This window comes from Echinops telfairi, unplaced genomic scaffold (genome assembly GCF_000313985.2).
Source record: "Echinops telfairi isolate 266 unplaced genomic scaffold, ASM31398v2 ScPeMD7_443;HRSCAF=831, whole genome shotgun sequence".
Lineage (NCBI taxonomy): Eukaryota > Metazoa > Chordata > Mammalia > Afrosoricida > Tenrecidae > Echinops > Echinops telfairi.
Genome location: NW_022104341.1, coordinates 28,148,230 through 28,170,956, shown reverse-complemented (window position 1 = coordinate 28,170,956; position 22,727 = coordinate 28,148,230). Strand labels below are relative to the sequence as shown.

The following is a 22,727-nucleotide window of genomic DNA, read 5'->3' as shown; positions in this document are numbered from 1 at the left end:
AACACCCGTATCTTCGGTGATCTCTTTATGAGGTCGAACATCAAGAAGTTCCTATAAGAACTAATTATTCTTGTACTGGGACTAGAAATAAGTGCATCTGTGGTTTCCACCTGTCTTTAGTTCACCTTAGAGATACTGTCACTTTATGTAAAAGAACAGCTAAGTTCATCACAGCACTATTCACAATAGCAAAAAGATGGAAACAAATGTCCAGGGCAAACTAACACTAGTACACACACACACACACACACACAAGAAAACTATGCCAATGAGTCAGCAAAACACCTTATATCATGACTGAACCCACTTTATTAATATGTGTGAAATAAGTCAATCTAAAAGAAACATTCTTTGATGGTTACCAGGGCTGAAAGGGGAAGAGGATAAATCACTGGCTAGAGGGTAGACCATGCTAACTTGGGTGAAGGGGAAGGCAATATACAATAAGAGGGAGGTCAGTTAAAAAATGATAGAAGCAGAGGAAGATACTGGGAGTAGTGCAAGAGTAAGGGCAACAGAGAGATACTGTCTATACACAATCCTGCTATAGTGGTAATCTACAAGTAAGATGCACAGATCGACCCAAAGGCTGAATCAGTGTAGAGGTGGGAATATACCGATAGATATGTCTAAGTTTGAGAGAGGATATCTGTATATGGGTTATTTATCTTTGCTGCAAATTTTAAAATTAGAAAAACTAGATGTCAGGGAGAGTCAAGCAAATTCTAACTCAATGCCCCTACAGGAGAAAGCGGAACGGCTGCATATCGCATCCAAGGCTATAAATCCTCAGGAAAGCACTGTCCCACGGAATGGCTAGTGATTTAACACCACTCAACTTTCCACTAGCGGCCAAGCACTTTTAACTACTGCACCACCCATGTTCACTAATCAGAGCCCAAAGAAGGCTTGAATATCATATATAATTAGCATCCCAATACAGTCAAGAGAAACTGCATTCATGAGTATTTTAAAAACAATTAAACATCTTAGAAAAGTGCCAAATAAAAAAAAAACCACATCCCCAAACAAATCATGAGAGAAAGTTGATACGGTGACTATCAGAGTCTTGACTTCAGAGTCCATTAATGAACTAAAAGATGTAAAAAAGGGATTCTTCCAGATCACATTACAAACGGATTTTATAAAGGCAATAAAAATTAAAAGAGAGATGGAGGATTGATTCAGAAGTTCTAACATCTACCCAAAAGTAGTTACACAAGAAGAAAACAGAAACTTATAAAAAACAGAAAATATGTAATAAGAGAGGGGAGGAAAGATTGGCAAAGATCAGATGCTATCAGATTACCACTAGAAATACAGATATAAAAGAATGGACTATATATTCAGAGGTCTAAGGGGAAAAACTATTCTGCCCTCAAACAATAATTAAGTAAAACTTCAGATATATAGACTCATGATAGCTTACCATCCATAGGTCCTTTCTGTGTGTGTGTGTGTAGACTGCAAGAAGAAATGATGCAAATACTACATTTGCACAAGAAGAACACCTTAAGGGATAAAATGCATTGACTGAAAAATAATGTGTAAATTTTGGGTGATTACAGAATAAGAGGTTGTCATATGGGAGGGAAGTAAAGATACTAAGGTCTGTGTGTCATGGGAAGAAAGGATACAGAACATTGAAATGAGTGTTAGATAAAAGTTTTAAAGATAAGGGTATTATCGGACCATGGGGGGCATCATATGAGCTTCCTTATCTTCGCATCCAACACTAAAGTTTTAGCTTCTTCTAAGTCAAATTGCTCTGGGACTTACAGGCAACTGGTGTGCATGTTAAGTGCCGCCTATGGCTCTGCTGAATGGTTAGAGAAAAGAGAACTGCAATGAAGCTTTCCATATATATTGAAGCTACATAGCACATCCCAGGGAGAGTGTGACTCGGTAATCTTTCAGTTCCTGGGGAAAAGCAATAGCAACAGTTCTGGCCCCTATGTAATAGTGCTAGCCTCCTCGACATCAAAAAGGAGATGAACGGGAAGACTGTGTCCTCTTTGCCTTGGATGGGGAGAGAGACTTCAGAGAACTCAAGAATCCCCCCCCCTCCCCCCCACTTCCCAACCTCTTGTAGTAGGACCACTACACTGTTTAATCCAGCTACCCTGCCTCGGTCACATGTGTTGTGCTACCTGTGGCCCCTGTGGCCCTGTAGCACTCCACACTGCCACATCAGTGTGCCTTGCTGCTCAACCCTGCAGCGCAGCTCCACCTGGTTGTATCTGCTGCCTGTGGGTTGACTCTGGTAATCTTGTCACCACTCTGGATGCTGCACTTCTAGCAAGCCACCTTGCATGGCTACACTTTTGAGGCTCCACTGCCACTTGTTTCCCCATGCTGTGCTACTGGTAGCTGCTACACCTCACCACCCATTTTCCTGGCTTTGGGTTAGTGGCCATGTGAGCTGGAAAACCTTCAGTATATTAACTGACTCATGAAAGTGAATCAGACTGAGCTTTTTGTATTGTTATATTGGTTTTCACTATGTACATTTATCTACCTATGTAAAATCACAAGCATCCTGGTTTTGCTTCCCTAGAGGACACTGCCTAACACACAAAACGAACACAGTAACCATCAGTCCTTACATACATACCACTCAGAATATGACAGGTTAAGTACAGTGTATAAGATATATATATATATCTTCCATACGTTTTACACACACACACACACACACACACACACAAGCTTTAGGCACCCCCCAAAAGAGATTACTTATTATTTTCAAACACAATGAATTAACAGAGAAATTTGCAAAACAATCTGAAATGTAAGCTAATAAATGAATAGTAACAGCAGTTCTCTAAGACCAGAGCCATGGGATGTGGTCAAGTTGACATGCATAGGAAAACACATAGCCTCACACGTATGTGATTTGAAGACCAGAAAGGCTGAAAGTAAATGAAGCCATAAGCCTTAGAAGCTGAAAATGGAGAGTTGATGAATATCAAGAGCACATCTTAAAGGGCTAATAAAAACACACAAAATCTTCAGACATTACTTTCAGCAAGTTAAATTACAAAGGAAAAAAGATATGCTAGAATCAAAGAGGAGCTAACAATATGGAGATTACATAACTTGTAAGGGAATACTATGTACAAATTGTATAGAAAAAAATTTTAAATCTTAAAAAAAATAATAATAACAACACTATTCTAAGGAAAAAGACTCACCCCAGAGATGTTAGTTTACTATTTTAAAAAGTCAATGATATACAAATAAAGGAGAAATATCATTTGACAATTAAAATTCATAATTCATATCTTGTTAAAATTAAGCAAAATAGCTTATCCAGCAAGAAATAAATTTTTTCATTTGATAAAATTCCATCTTTGAGAAACTTTTGGTAAAAGCATAGCTAATGATTAAACAGGCAAATCTTCCCCATTAAAATCTGGAGCAGGGCAGGAATTCTTCTAGCTGTCAATCTTGTACTACAGCGCTTTGACAGTGTAAGAACATATGAAAGTTAAGCATCAATACAATAAAGCAAGAGCTAAAAGACGGCAAAATTCACACGATATGCTAGGTTACTTAATTTCAAGGAAAATGAGCACAAATTTATCATACTTGTAAGAGATATTTATGAGAATAAATTTAAAATATTGCTACATAATCACTGAACCATTAAATGAAGAAATCAAAATGGGAAGCAATTGTTTCTTGATATATCTTCCATTTAAGAAGTCTATAAACTTCCAAGGGCTGTTTCCTTTTAAGTCTTCCCCAGAATTCTGCACTCTTGAAGAACAGTTTTGGCAACTCATGGAACTCAAATCATGTGTTTCTATGAAATGTTGAGATTTGGGAACAAAATGCCTACAGAGGCAAGATCAGGACTGCAAGGTAGACAGGGCGAGCTTTCCAGCAAAAATTGCAAGGACAGCCCTTGCTCCCTCTGAAGAATGAGCAAGTGCACTATCATGATTAATAGGGGGGAAAACACATTGGTGCAATTTCCCTGGCTGTTTTGTCACATATGTAGTTTTCCATTTTCTTGTAACTTCTACATAATAAGCTCCCGTGATCATTCTGTTTCATTTGAGAAAAATCTATCAAGATTATCCCGTGGAATCTCTAAGAAGTAGTTGTCATCACCTTCAAAGCTGACCTCTCTTCTTTGAATTTAGCTGGCCTAGCAGATCCCTGGGGAGTCCTGGTGGTATAGGGATTATGTGTTGGGCAGCTAGCAAGATCTGCAGTTCAAAAGCACCAGTGGCTCTACAGGAGAAAGATGAAGCTTTCTACTACTGCAGCAAAGAGTCATAGAATCTTGGAAACCCATAGCAGTTCTACTTTGTCTTACAGGGTCGCTATGAGTTAGCATTGACTCGATGACTGAGAGTTTTTGAGTTTAGCAGATCCTGGCCAAAGTCGCTGAGCTGATTAGACCTAGCTCTCCGAATCCTATTGTTATATCCAACACTCATCTCAAGTTATGGCTAATTCCATTAACATAATCTTTGAACGCTTGATTTCGCTTAAAACGCAGATGAAAAGATCAGCTGATTTTTGTGAAAAATTGAACGCGCCAAGCCATGTGAGATGCCAACCTCAGTTGTTAATTCTTTGGTTGTCTCCCACCAGTTTCTGGATTTTTGCCAGGCTCTTTATTCGCCAAGGTGGATGATTTCCCTCTCGAGGCTCATTTCTGAGGTCTTCCTGGCCTTCCTCAAGCCGCGGAAAAGCTCTTGTTCTGTGTGGGGTCACATTTCCAGGGCCTTCTTACAAAGCTTCAGTGCTTGAAAAAGTTGTCCACTGGGCTTGATTAAAAATTTGCTTTCAGTCTTCGCCTCAAAGCTGAAGCATAAAAGGTAATTTTTGTTTTAAGAAGACACCCAAAGGACACTACGACAAGTGTATTACTGAGAGAACTTGTTTGCAGACATCCACGAAGGGTGGAAACATATTTAATCATTTTTTGTTTGAATACACTGTGCATGTATGGACTGGAATCCTTAGATTCTAGTTAGAATACTTTTTGACTTACCCTCTTAGGTTCCTGAAAAAGAAACGGGGTATAGTGAATTTTAAAATATACTCCAAAATGTACTAAGTTAGAAACAAGCCAAAAAATTAGCCAGAGCCCATTGCTTAAAAGCATTTGCTGTAATTTGCTAAACTAACCAAAAGAAAAATAAATCCCATGGGTCAACCTTAACTGTAAGGAACAACTAGATGTAAAGCTTTCTAACATAAAATATTAAGTTTACAACCAAATTTGTACCTAAATCATATTTTTATCCCAACCTTTCCAGAAAATATACAATTCACCTTTAACACCATCTCTTTTCCAATCACAGGAAAACAAATAGACTTATGCCAAAGGACTCAATGGTTAATATGGTTAGAATCTGTCTAGCATTATATGCAAAATCATAAACCATTTGGCGATTAATTTGGTGACATATGTTGCTTTCAAAATAGTCATTACTATTATTTTTCTAAGCATCTGATGATTACTATGGAATTTTCAGAAAAATGTACTTAAGGCACACACATGCAAAAAAATTGAAACAAATTTTAAAATAGCCAAAAATATCTTGGAAATCAAGTTAAGAAGCATTTATTCTGGTTGTCCCAGTAGCCAACTACTAAATCAGAGCTAAAATTATTTTAGCACATCATCTAGCAAAACAGTTACATGCTTGTTCATATTTTAAACCTTAAAGTTAGAAAAAAAGATACTACTTTTTACCTATTAAATAAGCAAAGTTTTATTTTGTTTTAAAGAATACATTGGTAAGGGTGAGATAAGAATCGTAAGCAATTCCCATACACTGCAAGTAGAAGTATATAGTTATATGATCTTTCTGGATACAATTTGGGAATTACACATAGCCGTAAATATGTGGGTAATATCCAAATCATTGATCTACCAATTCCACTACTAAAAAATTGTAAGAAAATAATTTAGAATGTGAACAAAAATTTATTGCAAAGGTGTTCATCAAAAGCACTCTTTCCAAAAACCCGCAGACAACACAAAATGATTACCAATGGGAGCATAGTGTAAGGTACAGTGCAACATTATGTAAAAATTAAAAGGATATTTAAGATAATACTTAGTATTATGAAAAAGCTTGGGGATCTACTTCTATGAGAAGAAAGGGTCATTCTCTACATAGCACGACCTCATTTTTTTTTAAACAAAGGAAAATCAGGTCTATAACCAGAAAAATAACTAGGAGGGTATATGACAAAATTTTAATGTGGGAGAAATATTTTTTCTTGTCTAATATTTTATTAACAACAACAAAAAACCAAAGAGATAGTCAGTTATTAGATTACATCTATTCTTTGTTCATTTTGGCTTTGGTGTGATCTAAGAAGCACACAATAAGAGGTTATCAATTCTATAAGTTTTATTTACTATTGTTGTCTCTGTAAGCATTCCACTATTTGAGTATTTTTGATAATCAAAATAACACCAACATAGTACACACCTCCCTCTATAATGCAGCTCTCAAATCTTAAAAGGCTTTAGCAAACAGGATATTTAATACATTATGATCATAATGATATTGAAACCATAAGACAAGAGAAATGTACCAAACTTTAAAAAGTAGTTGTCTTTGATAATACCACAGGAGATTCCCCCCACTTTTTCTAATATTCATAAAATGAGCATATAGTTTTGACTTTCATAATGAGGAAAACACCAGTTATCCATTGGACTGATATGCTCCAACTGCACAGTCCCTGAGAGCTTATGTGTTTATGTTCTTCAGAAACGTTTTCTTATGAAATTACTACCAAATATGTGCAATCATCCAAAGCCATAATTATATGAGTGAAATCTCAAACAGAGACATGATTCATGCCATAGTTTTAATGTACAATAAAGAAGAATAGTGGAAAATATTACATTTTGGAGAAAATATTTTTGGCTTGCTAGTCAATACTCAACCTTTCTTACTGACTAAATCAAAACAAACATACAAAAATGAAAACACCTAATGCTACAGAGAAGCTCAACTACTAAGCAATGATAAAATTAAAAAGAAAAAAATTAAATTAAAAAGATATTTATTAATACTGAGTATTAACTAATGTAGTCAAATTCTGAACATGAAGAACTACAATGTTCCTTGTGATAATATTTTATAGTTTTCTATTGGAAGCCAAATGAAAATATATTAACTTTCTTTTTAAAAAATAAAAAACTTTGAATATTTCTTAAAGAATTCTTTAAAATGTATCACTCCAATATCCTTATTATGAAAAATGCTCTTTGTTTACTTTACTTTTCTGGAATTCCTCATGTTTAACATGACTTTATTCTCTTGATGATTTAATTATTTTATATCTAGGAGGAGAAATAAATGTTTTACATATAGCTCAACATAATAAAAACAAACTATTTAGATTTGACTCTGAAACTTACAAAGTGTAACTATGTACTTCTATTCACACATGTTGACAGTTGGCTCAACAAGATAAAATCATGCTAATTGTAAAGATTCGCGTTGAAAAGGGCCCTCGTGACTGCTAACCGTACCACCAGGAACCCTAGGTTATAGTTTTGCTTTGTTGAACTCCACTTCAAAGAATTTATGGAGAAGTGGCGCTACAAGATATGGAATTTTTCCATGAACTCTTTGAATGTCTTCTTTATGACTCTTTAATGTCTTCCAACTAAACCTAATACTTTATCATTATGGGCAAATGTACAATTTCCATTTAATCTCCTGAAAATTTGAAAATAACATACAATTGCTTTTCCCTGACCTCGTACCGTGTGATTTTAAGTATGAACTTGGGTAGGTAGAATAGCAAAGGCATTAGTCTAGTTACTGTTATTATGAAGTGGTTACATGTGATTACATCGGTTGGTGTTAAACAGTTGTATAACGGAAAGGTTGGTGGTTCAACTCACACCAGCCACCCCAGGGAGAAAAGTAAGGCAGTTTGCTTTTGTGAAGATTGACAGCCTCAGAAACCTCACGGAGCAGCTCAACTCTGGCCTGTACAGTTACTGTGAACTGGAAGTGACTAGATGGCAGTGACTTTCACTTCCACAATGTGGGTAAATGTGAACCAATCAGGTGAAGATCCTAAGAACGAAAAGGCGTTTTCCCTAGGGAGCATTCTGTCTCCAGACTATGAGTAGACACTGTGCCACAACTCTCTCAATCTTTACTCTTCCTATGGCCAAATCTATAGTTTCTCTTACTCTAAAAAACCTTGACTAATTTGACTTCCTAATTTTACCTAAAAGGTGGTTCTGGAATGAGAGGTTTGAATAGTCATAAAGTAAAACATGACCTATCTCAAAGACATTATATACTGACATCTGCAGTGCTTCTGGCAAAACTGTCCTGTGAATAAAGCAACCTCCTAAATAGAAACATTTCAAATCAAATTAAAGTCACACTCAAATAGACTACTTCCACCTGTGAAATGATAAAAATTTAAAAAATGCTTCACATTATAGACATTATGGTTTTCTTTAAGCCTTTTTTTTATTTAGAGATTTTTCTGGTAAGGAGATATATACCATAGGAAAGCAATTTCACTGGCAGTGAGGTATGTATATATACTCTACCAAAATACTCCTGATTTTCACTGTTTTTAACTTTATTTACAGATGAAGAAAGTATCGATGCATATCCTTGGCTCAACTATAGTATTAGCCACAGTACATGAAATAAAATGAAATGGTGCTTGCATACAAAAACCCTTTTTTATAAAATAATCTATTTTCAAACTAAAGGAACTAATTTGTTTTTGGAAAGAGTTCAAAAGGAAAATCACAATTTATCATGACCAAGACACCTGCACCATTTTTTCCATTCCTCACAGCACATTTATTTCATTAATTCCATTATGTCGGTTCTTAGCATGAGCATAGTGTTACATGATTTTCGTACATATAATTACATCCAAAACAAGTTCTAAAATTTATATTGTAAACATTCTCATCATAAGTAGAAATATGTCAATCGATGTATTAAGTTTTGCTAACTGATCAAATTTGGAAGAGAATATAAATGAGAAAGTCTATTCTAAATTGTGTAGTGAGCATCATTTATTAATTACATTTCTACAATGTTAAATAAGGAGGCAAACCTGTCCTGTAAGCATGTCAAATTTTAGATAAAACATTAAAGAGCAACAAGTCTGTTAACAAAAGGATGTCTTGCAATAAAGAACATTAGATTTTTTTAGAATCTATTATGATACAAAAATGTAAAGGGTAAATAGCATCTTTGTTGACAAAGTAGGAGGTAGCATGGATGCACCACTGTATTGTCTGAGAAATGCAACTGGAGTAAAGAATATTTCCTTACCACAAATAATTTCCAGGACTATGTACATATTTCTTTTAGAAATATTTGTTTAAACAAATCTCCCTCCACTTTTTAGTATAAAAAAAACCGTTTCGTGATTAAAAAAAAACACTTACACATCTATATAGAATAGTACTCATTGCCCTATTTGAGTGAACAGTCTCAAACTATGAAGTACATGATATTTAATGCCCTAAGTTGAGTAAATTTAGTTAGCGGTTCCTGGTATTATACAAAACACTAAGTACATACAAACAAAATATAATATCTTATTTTGCTATGCAAGTCTTGTGGGGAATAAACACAGCCGTGATTCTGGTAACACTGAAGAAAACATAATTTTCCAATAAGTCTGTCAATAGGTATCCATGTACAACAGTTTATAAATGGCTGCTTACATGTTATCTTTTATCGAGTGAACACAAGTGACAAAACGTAGTAAACCTTAAAAACACATCTTCCACCCTATATAAAATATATAGACTACTTACTGTTTTAAGTACTCAATTTGCGCTGTTTACTGTAATTCGCTTTTCCCCATTTTCCTGCTTTAGTATTTATAAACGAATAATTTAATGTGGCTTTAAAAAAAAGAAAGAATTTCAAATTTACATCCAATTCAAATTTGCTAGTTAAAAGGTTTCCTTGTTCTATGAAGCTGCTTCTGCCATTAGTAGAGAAAATGAAGTTTCTGTAATGGAAGCAGGCTTTTTAAGTAGTGACGTGACTTCCACCATGCCAGCTCCAGTCCGTGGAAGATTAGCGTTTACAATGTGCCGTTGTAAGTGCTTAATCCAGTCTTCCTGTACAGACAATGGTCCTCGAAAGACTAGGCCACAAAACCTACAGAAGAAATTGATAACAGTTCTCATAACATGTCCAGCTCCCTTTATTAAAAACACTTCAAGCATGAGGAGTGAACATGAACACATATGAGAGGCTGTGTGACGAAGTATCTAAATAAATATGAAGTTAAAGTAATTCAATACAATAGTACAATCCCCAATTTATATGCTTAGCAGTTATAAGACTCTGGTATGGTTTGTTTTTGTGAGAGTATTATTATAAGATTAAAATATATTCAAAGGTCTTCATATTTATCCAAGATATTCAATTAACATATTTATCCAATATTTCAATTAACAACTATAATTCCAAAATGCTTCACTACTTAGGAAGGTGCTTTTCTAGTTTAGATTTCCTTACTCTGCGTATGTTTTTGGTGTATGTACCATGAGTATGAAGAGGGGGTGTGAATGAGGATGAATATGAATATATATATATAGCATATTTATAAAAAATGTATTCCCAACAAAGAACTTAAGACAGTTGGTGTGTGTGTTAAACCAAATTAACCAAATAATTAAAACAAAAAATTTTAAGTCTCTTCAATAAAGTAAAATCCGCAATTCTCACTTTTAAAAATAAAGTCCACTATCTTCTATATTAAAGGGATAGTAGTATAGCTGGAGGGCTTGGAACATGGGAAGGGATGAGGAAGAGCGGGAATTAAAAAAAGTATAGGATAGTATAATTTAAGCTTTTCTCCAAAAGTTCTTTCTAACTTGATTGTTGAGAAGTGGCACCCTATCCCACAAATTCAAACCCCCGCAGCACACAACAAGTCATACATCTCCACACCAAGTAAGAACCGGAACAGATTTAGCAATAAATACCTGCAGCGGAGAATGTAAACCTCGTCAGCACCATGAGGTAACGTTAGCAATTTTTTCTTGCTTCCAGATCTTGACCTTGATTTCTTTTGCTTACAATCTAAGGCTAAAAAAGGGAAGAAGACTTAACTTTTAAAAATCTATACACACATACATATATTCATATATTTTTAAAGAGGTCAGGAATCAAGTTAGGAAAATTTCGCATCCATTTTCTCGTTCTCTGAAGCATGCACTAACTTGCAATTGACTCGCAAACAGGAGTGAGATGTTATTTGCATACATTCTTCCCATACTATTTTTTTCCAAAAAATCTTCTGATTAAATCTTCCTCATTTCCAGGAAAATTATGAACTTTTATCTAGACAATAAAATTAAGTTTGCATCTGATTACTAGTCCATCAAGTATATCTCTCATGCGTAAGAAAGCTTCTTCTGGAAACATCAACAATGTAATAAATAATTCAATGAAAAAAATCAATTTTCACAGCAATTCATTTTACTTTTAAGAAAATAAAAAGCTGTTAAAATTATTTCCAGTCCTACTTTTGAAAATGGGCAGAAATGTACAATCTTTACTTTTTAATCCACCCTGTGTTACATGCACAGTCAAGTAAATTTAATTTTACTAAAAAAATTAAAATCCAGATTATCTCACATAACAAATTTCCAAATGGACTAGAAGTTTAATGCTGACTATGCTTGACATTTTGGGATATTTTAAAAGTATGGTTAAATGACATATAAAACAATGTCTAAAATTTAGGTGGTCCAAAATTGAATAATACTATAGAATTTTCTCATATTTTATTTTCCTTCATCGCTTACCTTAAAAAAAGAGTGATTTAATAAAGATTATTTTATAGCTAGGAATATACAGAACATACCATTTTAAAGCTCTTTGGATAAAGTTACACCATCCCTGTGCATACCATAAATGGATGATAGGAATCCAGTGTGCTGCTAGTCAATTAGCAGAAAGAGAAGGGATCCCGGGGGGGAAAGGATATAAATATAACAGAAAAGTTACGCAAATGACTTTTCTTCTGTTAACTGCCATGTGAAATCTGGAAAAATTCTAGGTAAGAGAGAATAGGAACTGACTATCCAATGACCCTGTGAAATTAGCTGTTCCAAGTCCAGACTCCAAAAGAACAGATGCTATAACAAAACTAGTAAACACATAGCTCCTTACACATGGCAGTCAAGCAGCAATGCTAGCAGAAATGTCACGTAGAAAATTAAACACGAGAAAACCTACATCTCATTCAAGCTACTGCTTTCCGCTTCCTGTTTAAAAGTAAAAATCTAGGATCTACTCAAATTTATTTTTTCTGCTCATCCTCAGAAGAATAGTCTAATAAGTAAAGAACAAGTAGAAGTTAAGGTATAAAAGGATGGCTACTTCAAAGCTAAACAATCAAAATCTGGAATATAAAAATTCTCATTAGTTATCTCAATCAAGTGCCAGGTATAGTAAGAACTCGGCAAATGTTCCTGGAGTAAGACATAAAAAGGAAGTCAATACTTTAACCTCTGACATTAGGACAATTTATGAATGGAAATCTATTCTACCACAATGTAAACACTTCAGCATCATTTATTTTAAAGGTGCACATTGCTAGTGATCATGTTGAAATTCTTCAATATCCCAAATATAAATCACCAGGCAGTCTCATTTATGTACAATGAATAAGGAAGCAAAACGAGGCTCTTAACAGCCAGTAAGTAGTAAGAGTGAGGTTTCATGTACTTTTGTAATCAACACCTTCTCTCGCATAGTTGGTTGGAAGAGCAGTTTAGATTTAGTGGATTCTAAACAATTCGTACACTCTTCAAGGTCTGAATGCTACTAGAGATCAATTACTTTTCCCTACCCATAAAGTAAACCACAGATGATCCCCATCTGTTACATGGAACAGAGGAAGCATGTCATGAGGTTACAAGTAAAATCTTACTTTAATGAAATTACTGGTCATAAAAATTGCCAAATTGTATTCAAATTCCCTTTAAAATTCAAATAAATTACTATAGGATACAAATAGAATACAGTATAACAATCCTTTAAAACTGATCACAGAATGCTAACATTAGTTACAAAGCAGGTAAATTACATTTAGATGCTGTAATACTTTAAAAATAAAACTGGACATAATTACTCTGAAGTACAGAAATATTTAAAAAACTCCTTTAAAGAGGAAAAAGAATTATTTTCTGAGTTTTGTTGCAATATAGGATCTGGAGATTCTAAAGTTTAGGCTGTTTTATGAATAATCAGATCAGAATCTTAGATGAAAATGCTCTAGTTTTTGTAGTAACTAATATTTGAAGAAAATAGGATAACTCCACAAACACGTGAATGACATTCTCTAATACCCAGCACTCTTAAGTAAAGTTGGAGAAGCTCATAAACTGAGAATTCTTGGAAACTTGTGCAAAGCTATGAAAAATCTTGGACCTCTGATAATTGTATCTAAGTGCTTCAGTAGTGTATTAATATCTCCATGATAAGTTCTAAATTTCTTATCTCCTTAAATGTTATTTGTTGATTTTTAGCAGATTAAATAAAAATGCATTTTATAATACCACCCCTTCCACTCTGCATTACCCACACCCACAGAAAAATTGTTAATTTTTTAATAAGAGACAACACAACATATAGATGATAAAGGTTGTATTCATAACTCTTAATACTTTGGCCTATAAAAAGGAGTTGTAAACTGCTACAGCCCATTAAAATTGACAAGGACTTCCATACTTTAAACACCAATTCTTTTTTTTTAAATCATTTTATTGCGGCTCATACAACTCTTATCACAATCCACACATACATCGATTGTGTAAAGCACACTTATACATTTGTTGCCCTCATCATTCTCAGAACTCTCGCTTTCCGCTTGGGCTCCTGGAATCAGCTCGTTTTCCCCTTCCCTCCTCCCTCCCCACTCCCTCATGAACCCTTGATAATTTATAAATTATTTTATCCTATCTTATACTGCCCAGTGTCTCCCTTCACCCACTTTTCTGTTGCCCATCCCCCAGAGAGGAGGTTATATGTAGATACTTGTAATCGGTTCCCCCTTTATAACCCTCCTTCCCTCTCCGTATCACCACTCTCACCGCTGGTCCTGCACTGTTGTGCATCCTCTGGTCTCACCAAGTTTGCAAGGTAGAATTGGGATCATGATAGTGTGGGGGAGGAAGCGTTTAAGAACCAGAGGAAGGCTGTGAATTTCATTAATGCTACACTGCACCCTGAGTGACTCATCTCCTCCCCACTACCCCTCTGCAAGGGATGCCCAGTTGTCTACAGATGGGCATTGGGTCCCCATCACTCGCTCCCCTCATTCACAATATGATTCCTCCCACCCCCACCCCGGTGCTTGATACCTGGTCCCTTGACCCCTCGTGATCACACATGCTGGTGTGCTTCTTCCATGTGGGCTTTGTTGCTTCTGAGCTATATGGCCGCTTATTTACTTTTAAGCCTTTAAGACCCCAGCCGCTATATCTCTCAATAGCTGGGCACCATCAGCCTTCTTCACCCACTTACTTATGCATACATTCGTCTTCAGCGTTTATATGGGGAAGGTGATCCCACAATGATGGTTTTTGTTCTTTGGTGTCTGCTACCTGATCCCTTCATCACCTCGTGATCACACGGGCTTGTGTGCTTCGTCCCTGTGGTGTTGTTGCTTCTGAGCTAGATGGCAGCTTGTTTACCTTCAAGCCTTTAGATCCCAGATGCTATATCTTGTGATATAGCCGGGCACCATCAGCTTTCTTCGCCACGTTTGCTTATGCACATGTTTGTTTTCAGTGATCATGTCGGGAAGGTTGGTATCATGGAATGACCGTTATAGCTGAACAAAGTGCTCTTGTATTAAGGGAATGCATGCCAGGAGGCCCAATGTCCACCTGCTACCCTACTACTAAACCTATAAATATATGCACATAGATCTATTTCCCCCCATAATCATAAATATATTTAAATATGTACATGTCTGTATTTAGGCCTCTATGTATGCCCTTTGCCCCCTACTCATTTCCTCTATTTCCTTATGCTTTCCTCCTGTCCCACTACCATGTTCAACCTTCATTCTGGTTTCAGTAATTCCTCTTGGTTACATTGCCCTTGGTCACTCCCTACCAGTCCTCCCATCCCCTCCCTGACACTGGTTTTGAACCACTCGTTGTTCCCTTGTCCCTTGGTTAGCCAATACCTCCCTCCCTCCCCTCCCATTCTCCCATGGTCCCATTGTTATCTTCTCACATTGTTTATCCAGTCTATCTTATCTTGAAAGACCTGCAGAGATAATAATATGCACATAAAATTGCCACCAAACAAAGTGGCACATAAGAACATGGCGACGATGGCAGCAACACTGACAAACCAACAAACAAAAAGGCTACCAACATACAAAATCTAAAAGAAAAGAAAAATTAAAAAAAAGAAAGAGAAAAGCCTGTTAATAGTTCAAGGTCTTTTTGTTGACCTTTTGGGGCCCTGGCCCCAAAGTCCATCCTTGATACTTCCTCTGGACCTCCTGGCTCTGCTTCCCCCGCCGCTCTATTGCACACCCCCAGTGTTTTGCCTCACTGTGGTGGGATCAGCTCTTCACACATCCCACACTGTGTCTCCAGTGCTGTCACATGTAGGGCCATGGGTAAGTGCAGGATGTCGCATCTCACAGTGGGGCTGGCCATATGATCCTCTCTGTGCATTGGCTGCCTCGAGTCGGGCTATCAACCTCTGAGCTTGGTGGGCCCTGATCAACACCAATTCTTTATACCTAGTTATATCCCTACAATCAAACCAATCATTCCCTAGATGTACATATATGCAATAAAAGTGCTTTTATGCACATTGTTATGTAAAGCAATGGTTAAAGTGCTCAGCTGCAAACCAAAAGGTCAGCAGTTTGAACCCAATTAGCTGCTTCATGGTACAAAGATGTGGCAGTCTGTTTCTGTACAAATTTTTACACCTACTGCCATCGAGTCAATCCCAACACACAGCTTCATCATTATCCAAGGAAGCAGCTAGTGGCATTACCAGAGCTTTTTTCCATAAAAACTACAGCACTGGAGTAGCTATGAGTTGGGAATCAATTGGACACAGGAATGAGTTTGTTTTTGTTTTTTCTGCTTTATGTAACTTACTAATTTTCAGATTGCATTCCCAATGACCTAAATACATTGAAGTAGAAGCAGCCATCAGTTGTAACATTAGTTATATTACGTACTCCATAACATTAACCTAGAAGAGGATGAAATGCAAAATATCTAAAATATCTAAATTCACTTTGTTTTATTGTATTAGGCTTATGGTGATTATTCATTTAGAAGAGAAAGCTAGCCTGGATTTTGCCCTACAAATAGGTGGCTATGTTAAGCGAAGCAAGAGGTCTGATATGCTCCATTCAGAGGAAGAGGTGAGTAACAACGGAGCATAGTCTTTCATTTCAATTTGGGTCTAGTCAAAAGGCAAGTACATTTAAAAAGGAGAGGGGATGATTTTGAGCAAGCACTATTCAAGATGGAAAGGGAAATGGTAAACATGAATATGACACTTTAAAGTACCAACTGACAAAATTTACACATTTTTAAGAGAAAATGGAAGTCATTTAGTTTTAGCCACTTCCTACTGCATTTACATTAATAACATTCATTGTTTCTGAAGGTCCTGTGGCACTTGTTGCTTGCTGGTCAGTTAAAAATGGCTGAGATTTAAAATATACCACAACTTTGTGACAACAGGTGAAAAAAAATCATTTCAAATTTACCCTTCAAGGTGAGCTCGACTGGCATGCTGTTTTATTAAGTACTTGTTATCAATATGAACCAATGTTCTATGACTACAATTAGAATAAATACTAAAATACATAATTATTAGTCATTTTTAATTCACTTTGGTTTCAAATTGATTCCCAGCCCTCTAAAAACCTTATTATTTCCAAAATAATCATTTCAAGTTTAGTAGGAATGATTAAATAATTGTACTTTATACATTTTGACCAAAAGCCAAACTATAACCAAACAGATGCTAGCCAAGTATGTTCTGTTTTATTTAACGTTCAGCTAAGTTCCCCCTACTTTAAATACAAGAAAGCAAGAATTGGCCTTAGTCCTTGGATTCTAGACCAGTGGTTCTCAACCTGTGGGTTGAGACCCCTCCCTTTCGGGTCGAACAACCCTTTCACAGGAGTCGCCCGATTCATAACAGTGGCAAAATTACAGTGATGAAGTAGTAACAAAAATAATTTTATGGCTGGGGTAACCACACCAGGAAGAACCGTAATAAAGGGTAATGGCATTAGGAAGGTTGAGAACCGCTGTTTTACACACACACAAAAATCACAGGTCCTATTCTTTCACATCTGTAATATGTGAGGAATCACCAATCTGAACAATCCCTGGATGGCACAAATGGTTAAGCGTTGGACTCCTAGCCTAAAGATTGGAATTTTAAACCTACCCAGATGTATTTTGGAAGGTAACCCTCAGGATCTGTTTTTGAAAGGTTACAGCCTTAAAAACGTTACAGAGCACAATTCTACTATAACAAGCTTATGGCTTTCATAAGCTAGAATCAATTCTCCAACAACATGGATTGTTTTATTATTTTCATAACGCCATTTAAAGCAGGTCGAGTACGGTGTAGCCCCATCCGGCAACACGACCCATTATTCTATCTCAATCTAGAATATAACAGTCACCAGGAAAGGCATGTTAGAATAGGAATCCTCGCAAACAACCACTCTTAACTGGGAACATGAAGACATTAGACATGAAATCTCTAAATATAAAACTCCAGGTTAAGTCAGCTGTTGTATCAAACAAGATATAAAAGCAAACCCAGAAAATTAGCAAATTACAAAACCAGAAAGAATGCTAGGGGGCTGGTTCAGACTCTCAGGAGGATTATGTTGGCCAAGGAAAAGAAAATCAACCTAAATTTTATAACCAATGATGATCAAAATGGGGCATCATAAAATATAAGAACTTTATGCTCAGATAGTATGGATCTCTTAAGCTCTTTTTCCCTAAAAACAAATCTACTGATTCAGTGAGTGTGGTTACTTGCTGAGTTACAGCTGGGTGATCAGGTTTTACTAGACAGATGATTAGAGAAGGGTAATAAACAGTATGAAAGGTCAGTGGTTCTAACCCACCGAAGACCTTCCAAAGAAGAAAGTCGTGGCAGCCTGCTTCAGGAGACATTCACAGCTTTGAAAACCCCATGAAGCAGCTCTCCTCTGTCATACAAGGTTTCCGTGAGTCAGAATCGACTCAAGGGTAACAGGTAGTCAGGCTGAAAATACGTCACTCTTCCTCCTTAGAGTCATTATGAAAAAATGCTTGTTCAATTCGTTTATCAAAAATGCCCATCACCTTTTAGCACTATGTGCAAATCGCCTAATAAATGTTGGAATAATAAAATAAGTATCCATAACAGCGACCAGCTATGACTAAATTATAAGGTTTGTAGAAAACTGGAAGTAAAAGATAACAGGGATTTTTCCATGCACATTTTGAAGGCGACTCATATCCACTCTATTTCACAAGGCAAAAACACAACATTTGGGAAATATTATCATATGCTTTTGAAAGAATATAGTTTGACACTGGAAAAAAAAGGGTTTCTATTACTAGAACATTACCCCAACTTCAGTAATTCATACCTTGCTAATCCCAGGTAAATGACATGTACTGTGCAAATACAGTAATGTATACAAAACACACACACACACACACACACACACACACACACACACACACACACGGCTCCTCATGAAGAACATGTCCTCGAGTAATGCAAAGTCTGGCAATGTATTTCCAAAAGATCATAGCCATTAAGTACCAGCTGGAGTTTAACTCTACTCAAAAACACATGGCGTCCCCTTGAATAAACTTGATGACAAATGGTTAGTGAAGAACAATACAGAACGAAAATGTAGGACCCATTCTCCAATACATAGAATGTAGGCCCCACACTGATTGTTGTTGTTAGGTGCCCTCAAGTTGACCCTGACTCATAGTGGACCTATGAATGAAACACCGCCAGCCCTGTGCCACCCTAATTGTTGCTATATTTGAGGCCCTGGTACAGCCAGTGTCAATCCATCTTGATAGCCTGCCTCTTTCTTGCTGCCTGCTACTTTACCAAGCACAATATCCTTCTTTTCTCTATGGACACGCCTCTTCTGATAACACGGCCAAAGCACAGGAGACCGTGTTTTTATTGTTCGTCGCCACTGAGTCAGTTCCGACCCACACAGTACCCAGAAAATACAGAAACTCACCTTTGAAATACAAGTTTGGCCAGGCCGCTTCTTTCGTTTAATAATAAAAAAATCCTCCAATGACTAAATCTTTAACAAAGCATTTTAATCTCTCCTTTCCCACAACACCATCCTCTCAAACTGCTAAACTGAATCTCCTGGCACTTCTGGAATCCAAATTTCACATCTCTGCTCATACCACCTTCTCTTTGCCTGGAATGTTCTACTTCATCTCTTCTTTCTAACACTACTCACCACTCAAGATTAGGGTCCACCTGAAACATTGTTAGTTTTCTCTAATAGTACAATTATACTTCTCCCACTGAGTCCAGAGTCATCTTTACAGTCCCCGGGATTAGCACAATTCTGTTACAATACCAGAACCGCATAAACTTTGTTGAAACGAAAACATTTTCTTCAACTATCAGTATATTTTCTCTCTCATTTAAAAAAAGTAACAGGAAGCAAACCAATACAAGCCACATTGTTTTTCCTTCTCTTTATAAAACTACCTTTACACAAACTTATATGGCCTACCACCCCCTTTTTCAAGGAGGTGGGGGGAAAGTACTCAGAGTCCTCCAAGCAGTGAAAAACGTTTGTATTATAGCCCATATTCAATGATAAAGTGTGGGTACCTGCTTTTACAGGTCTCCTGGGCAGTTCCCGTGCCCCTCAGGGGACAGTATCGCCACAGGGGCCAGTATTTGGGGAAACACAGGATCAGACAAATAATAATGACAGCAGAAAAAAATGAACCCAATTTAATATTTAACTCCCCTTAAAGGAAGCTTTTAGGGATGTGTCTCAGACTTCTCTCATATTTCACACACAGCCAAGTGTAGAAGAATTAGCAATGTAATTGCTTTAAGTAGACACAGGGTTTTGTTCTTTTAAAGTTTAATTTTTAAATGATCAAAACTTGTACTTACAAACTGGCAGACTGAATGATTATACCAAGCGACAATTTCTTGAGGACTCATTATTATTAGAAATAGATGAGGAATTCATGACAAGACAGGTAAATTAACACACCTTGGGATGCTTCAGCAACCTATTCCACTTAAAAGTAGAGGGTAAGAAAAATAAAATACCAATTTATTAAAAATTTTATGTATGTATATAAAAGTCCTAGTATCAAAATTTTAAACATCTATTTTCAATGGAAAAATCATTCTTTAATTATGATGGGTGAGTCAGTTGTTGTTAATGTGGAAGTGTTTTACTTCAAAAAAACATTAACAAGGAAGTATTCAGAAGATAAAATGAAGCACAAATATAAGGCACCTTTAATAACATCATAGTTAAAGTAAATGACAATGTGATCACTTTGCCCATCCCCACCTAAATATGCTTACATATATAAAACTATTTTTCTTCTTTTAATTTTTATTAAGTAACTAAAAAGCTTCAACTTATTTAAAATCTTGAAAGCTTGTACTTGATTAAAAATTGTTAAGTAGACTCAAAAATGTGAAAACGAGTAAAGAAAATTTGCCTAGTATAGTTTTGGGTTACTATGCCTGAGCTATCTATCACTGTTGCTGGTTCCAGCAGGACCAGTTCCTAGACAAAGAGTCACTACGGGCAGTGTTTTCAGTCTGGGGGCAGTGAATTCTTGCTTTACCTGCTCACTGCCATGGAGTTGAGGCCAACTCATAGCAACCCAATAGGACAAAGGAGAACGCCCCCTGCAGGCTTCTAAGACTGGAAATCTTTACAGGAATAGAAAACCTCATCTTTATCCCTCAAGTGACTTCTTACTGGGTAGTAAAATCAATGACTAGATCATAAGCTATATTGATTTTCTAATGTAAAACATCAAACAGAAGAGAAAATATTATCACATATCACACACAATTCAGGTGAGTAAAAGAGTCTCCCTGTGTGTGTATTAGAGAGAGAGAGAATGTGAGTTGTAAATAGGGTCGAGATAGTAAATGTGATGTACCTTAGAGAAACACTGTACAAAACATACATTCAGCTTACAGCTTTGGCATTTTTCATTCATAACATCTCTTCCGTACCCTGCCATAAACTGTTTTCTTGGTCTTACTGAAATCCAATTTTTACTTTGACCTCAAATTTTTTTTCCTTTGGTGGTTGTTACAATTCCAGGCTAAGTTGGTAGAATACACTATGCCTTAAATAATTTTTTTAATTTTAGAAATTTTAAGATAACCATGTGATATATTGTCCAATTTATAAGAATTTATAAAAATGACCGAGGAATTGTAATAGGCTCTGACAACAGGTCTATACCAGACAGTATGGTCAGTCTATTAATAATTTTATTATATAACTGCATTCTTAATATTACTGGTTTAAAATATTATAACTATTATTAAACATAAAAATTCAGTAGTTAAAATTAAAAATCCCTATTTTTAAAAAGAATTTTATAAGATCTCCCTGGCTTTTCATATAAATTACATAATGTTTTTACTAATTTGTTACGGAATCAACTAGGAAAAAATTTGGATTAGCAGGTAAAGCAATAAAAAAACGAAAGAGAACAAAACCCGTGAAAGACGTCTACCAATAATGTAGTCTACACTAATTAGAATATATTCTTAAATAAATCTATCTTGTACTTATGATACAGAGTACAAATCTTCCTTTAGACAAAGCTTCATTAAAAAAGAGAGAACAGCTTCATAATTTATCCCCAACTGAAGGCACATGAAAATCTTTAGAAAACATTCTAAACCTGCCCAATAGAAGATAAAAATGGATCAGCCCTGGAAAAAATTTTAATCTGTGAACTTTCTCTTTTTGACAACGTAACTGAGTCTAAAGTATGGTTGTTTCTTTGTTTACAATTCCACTGATTTCCTGCTTTCCCATCAGGGCCTTTTACTAAAATTGGGGAGGATGTCATATGAGTTAGTTTTGTTATTTAGCTGGTCTCATATTTTAAACGCCTTCAAACTCTTTTTAGAAAAAGGATTTATTAGAGTCCTAGTTTTGTTCCTTTGCAACTCACTTTTATTATGGTGTGCCTGTTTTTTCAATTTTCTGCCAGAGGAATTGCTCATGGATGGTAGGCTTTGGGGACTATGAAGAGCCTATGTAGGAAAAATTTTTATCTGTGTATGAGTTAAGTGCAGGTTTCTGGGCAAGATCCTACAGCTTTGAAGAAAATTCTCAGTGTCCCTGTGATCCCAAAAGATTAAGGACTAACATACTCATATTAGAAATATTTCAAAATATTTCAACAACAACAAAAAGGAAATCTTTCAGTTACAAGGAAATAGGCACATTTTTTAGTCTATTAATGGTAGCTGGAGAGCTATACATTTAAAAAAATATTTCTTCTAAAAAGGCTTACAGTTCTTACACAAGAGGCCAGGAGCTGGTGGCTCTTAAGAAGGCTTGGCAATTTATCTTATCCAAACAAGCCTTTCCTCCTTGTGTTGGTGTATCTAAGCTTTTTCTTCAAGAGCAGGGCACAT

The 22,727-nt window shown here is 36.0% G+C and overlaps 1 protein-coding gene across 4 annotated transcripts in view; it reads right to left on the bottom strand.

The window, feature by feature from the left end:
* Nucleotides 1–6,371: 6,371 nt before the first annotated feature.
* The window catches only part of ZNF644 (zinc finger protein 644), a 108,499-nt gene continuing 92,143 nt past the window's right edge, over nucleotides 6,372–22,727 (bottom strand). For all 4 annotated transcript variants that reach the window (XM_045291874.1, XM_045291875.1, XM_045291876.1 and 1 more), the window contains 2 exons: nucleotides 10,991–11,093; nucleotides 6,372–10,157 (listed from right to left, as the gene is read on the bottom strand). In XM_045291874.1, the coding sequence (XP_045147809.1) occupies nucleotides 9,965–10,157; nucleotides 10,991–11,093 (296 nt within the window). In that variant the 3' untranslated portion in view covers nucleotides 6,372–9,964. The remainder of the gene's footprint in view (nucleotides 10,158–10,990; nucleotides 11,094–22,727) is intronic.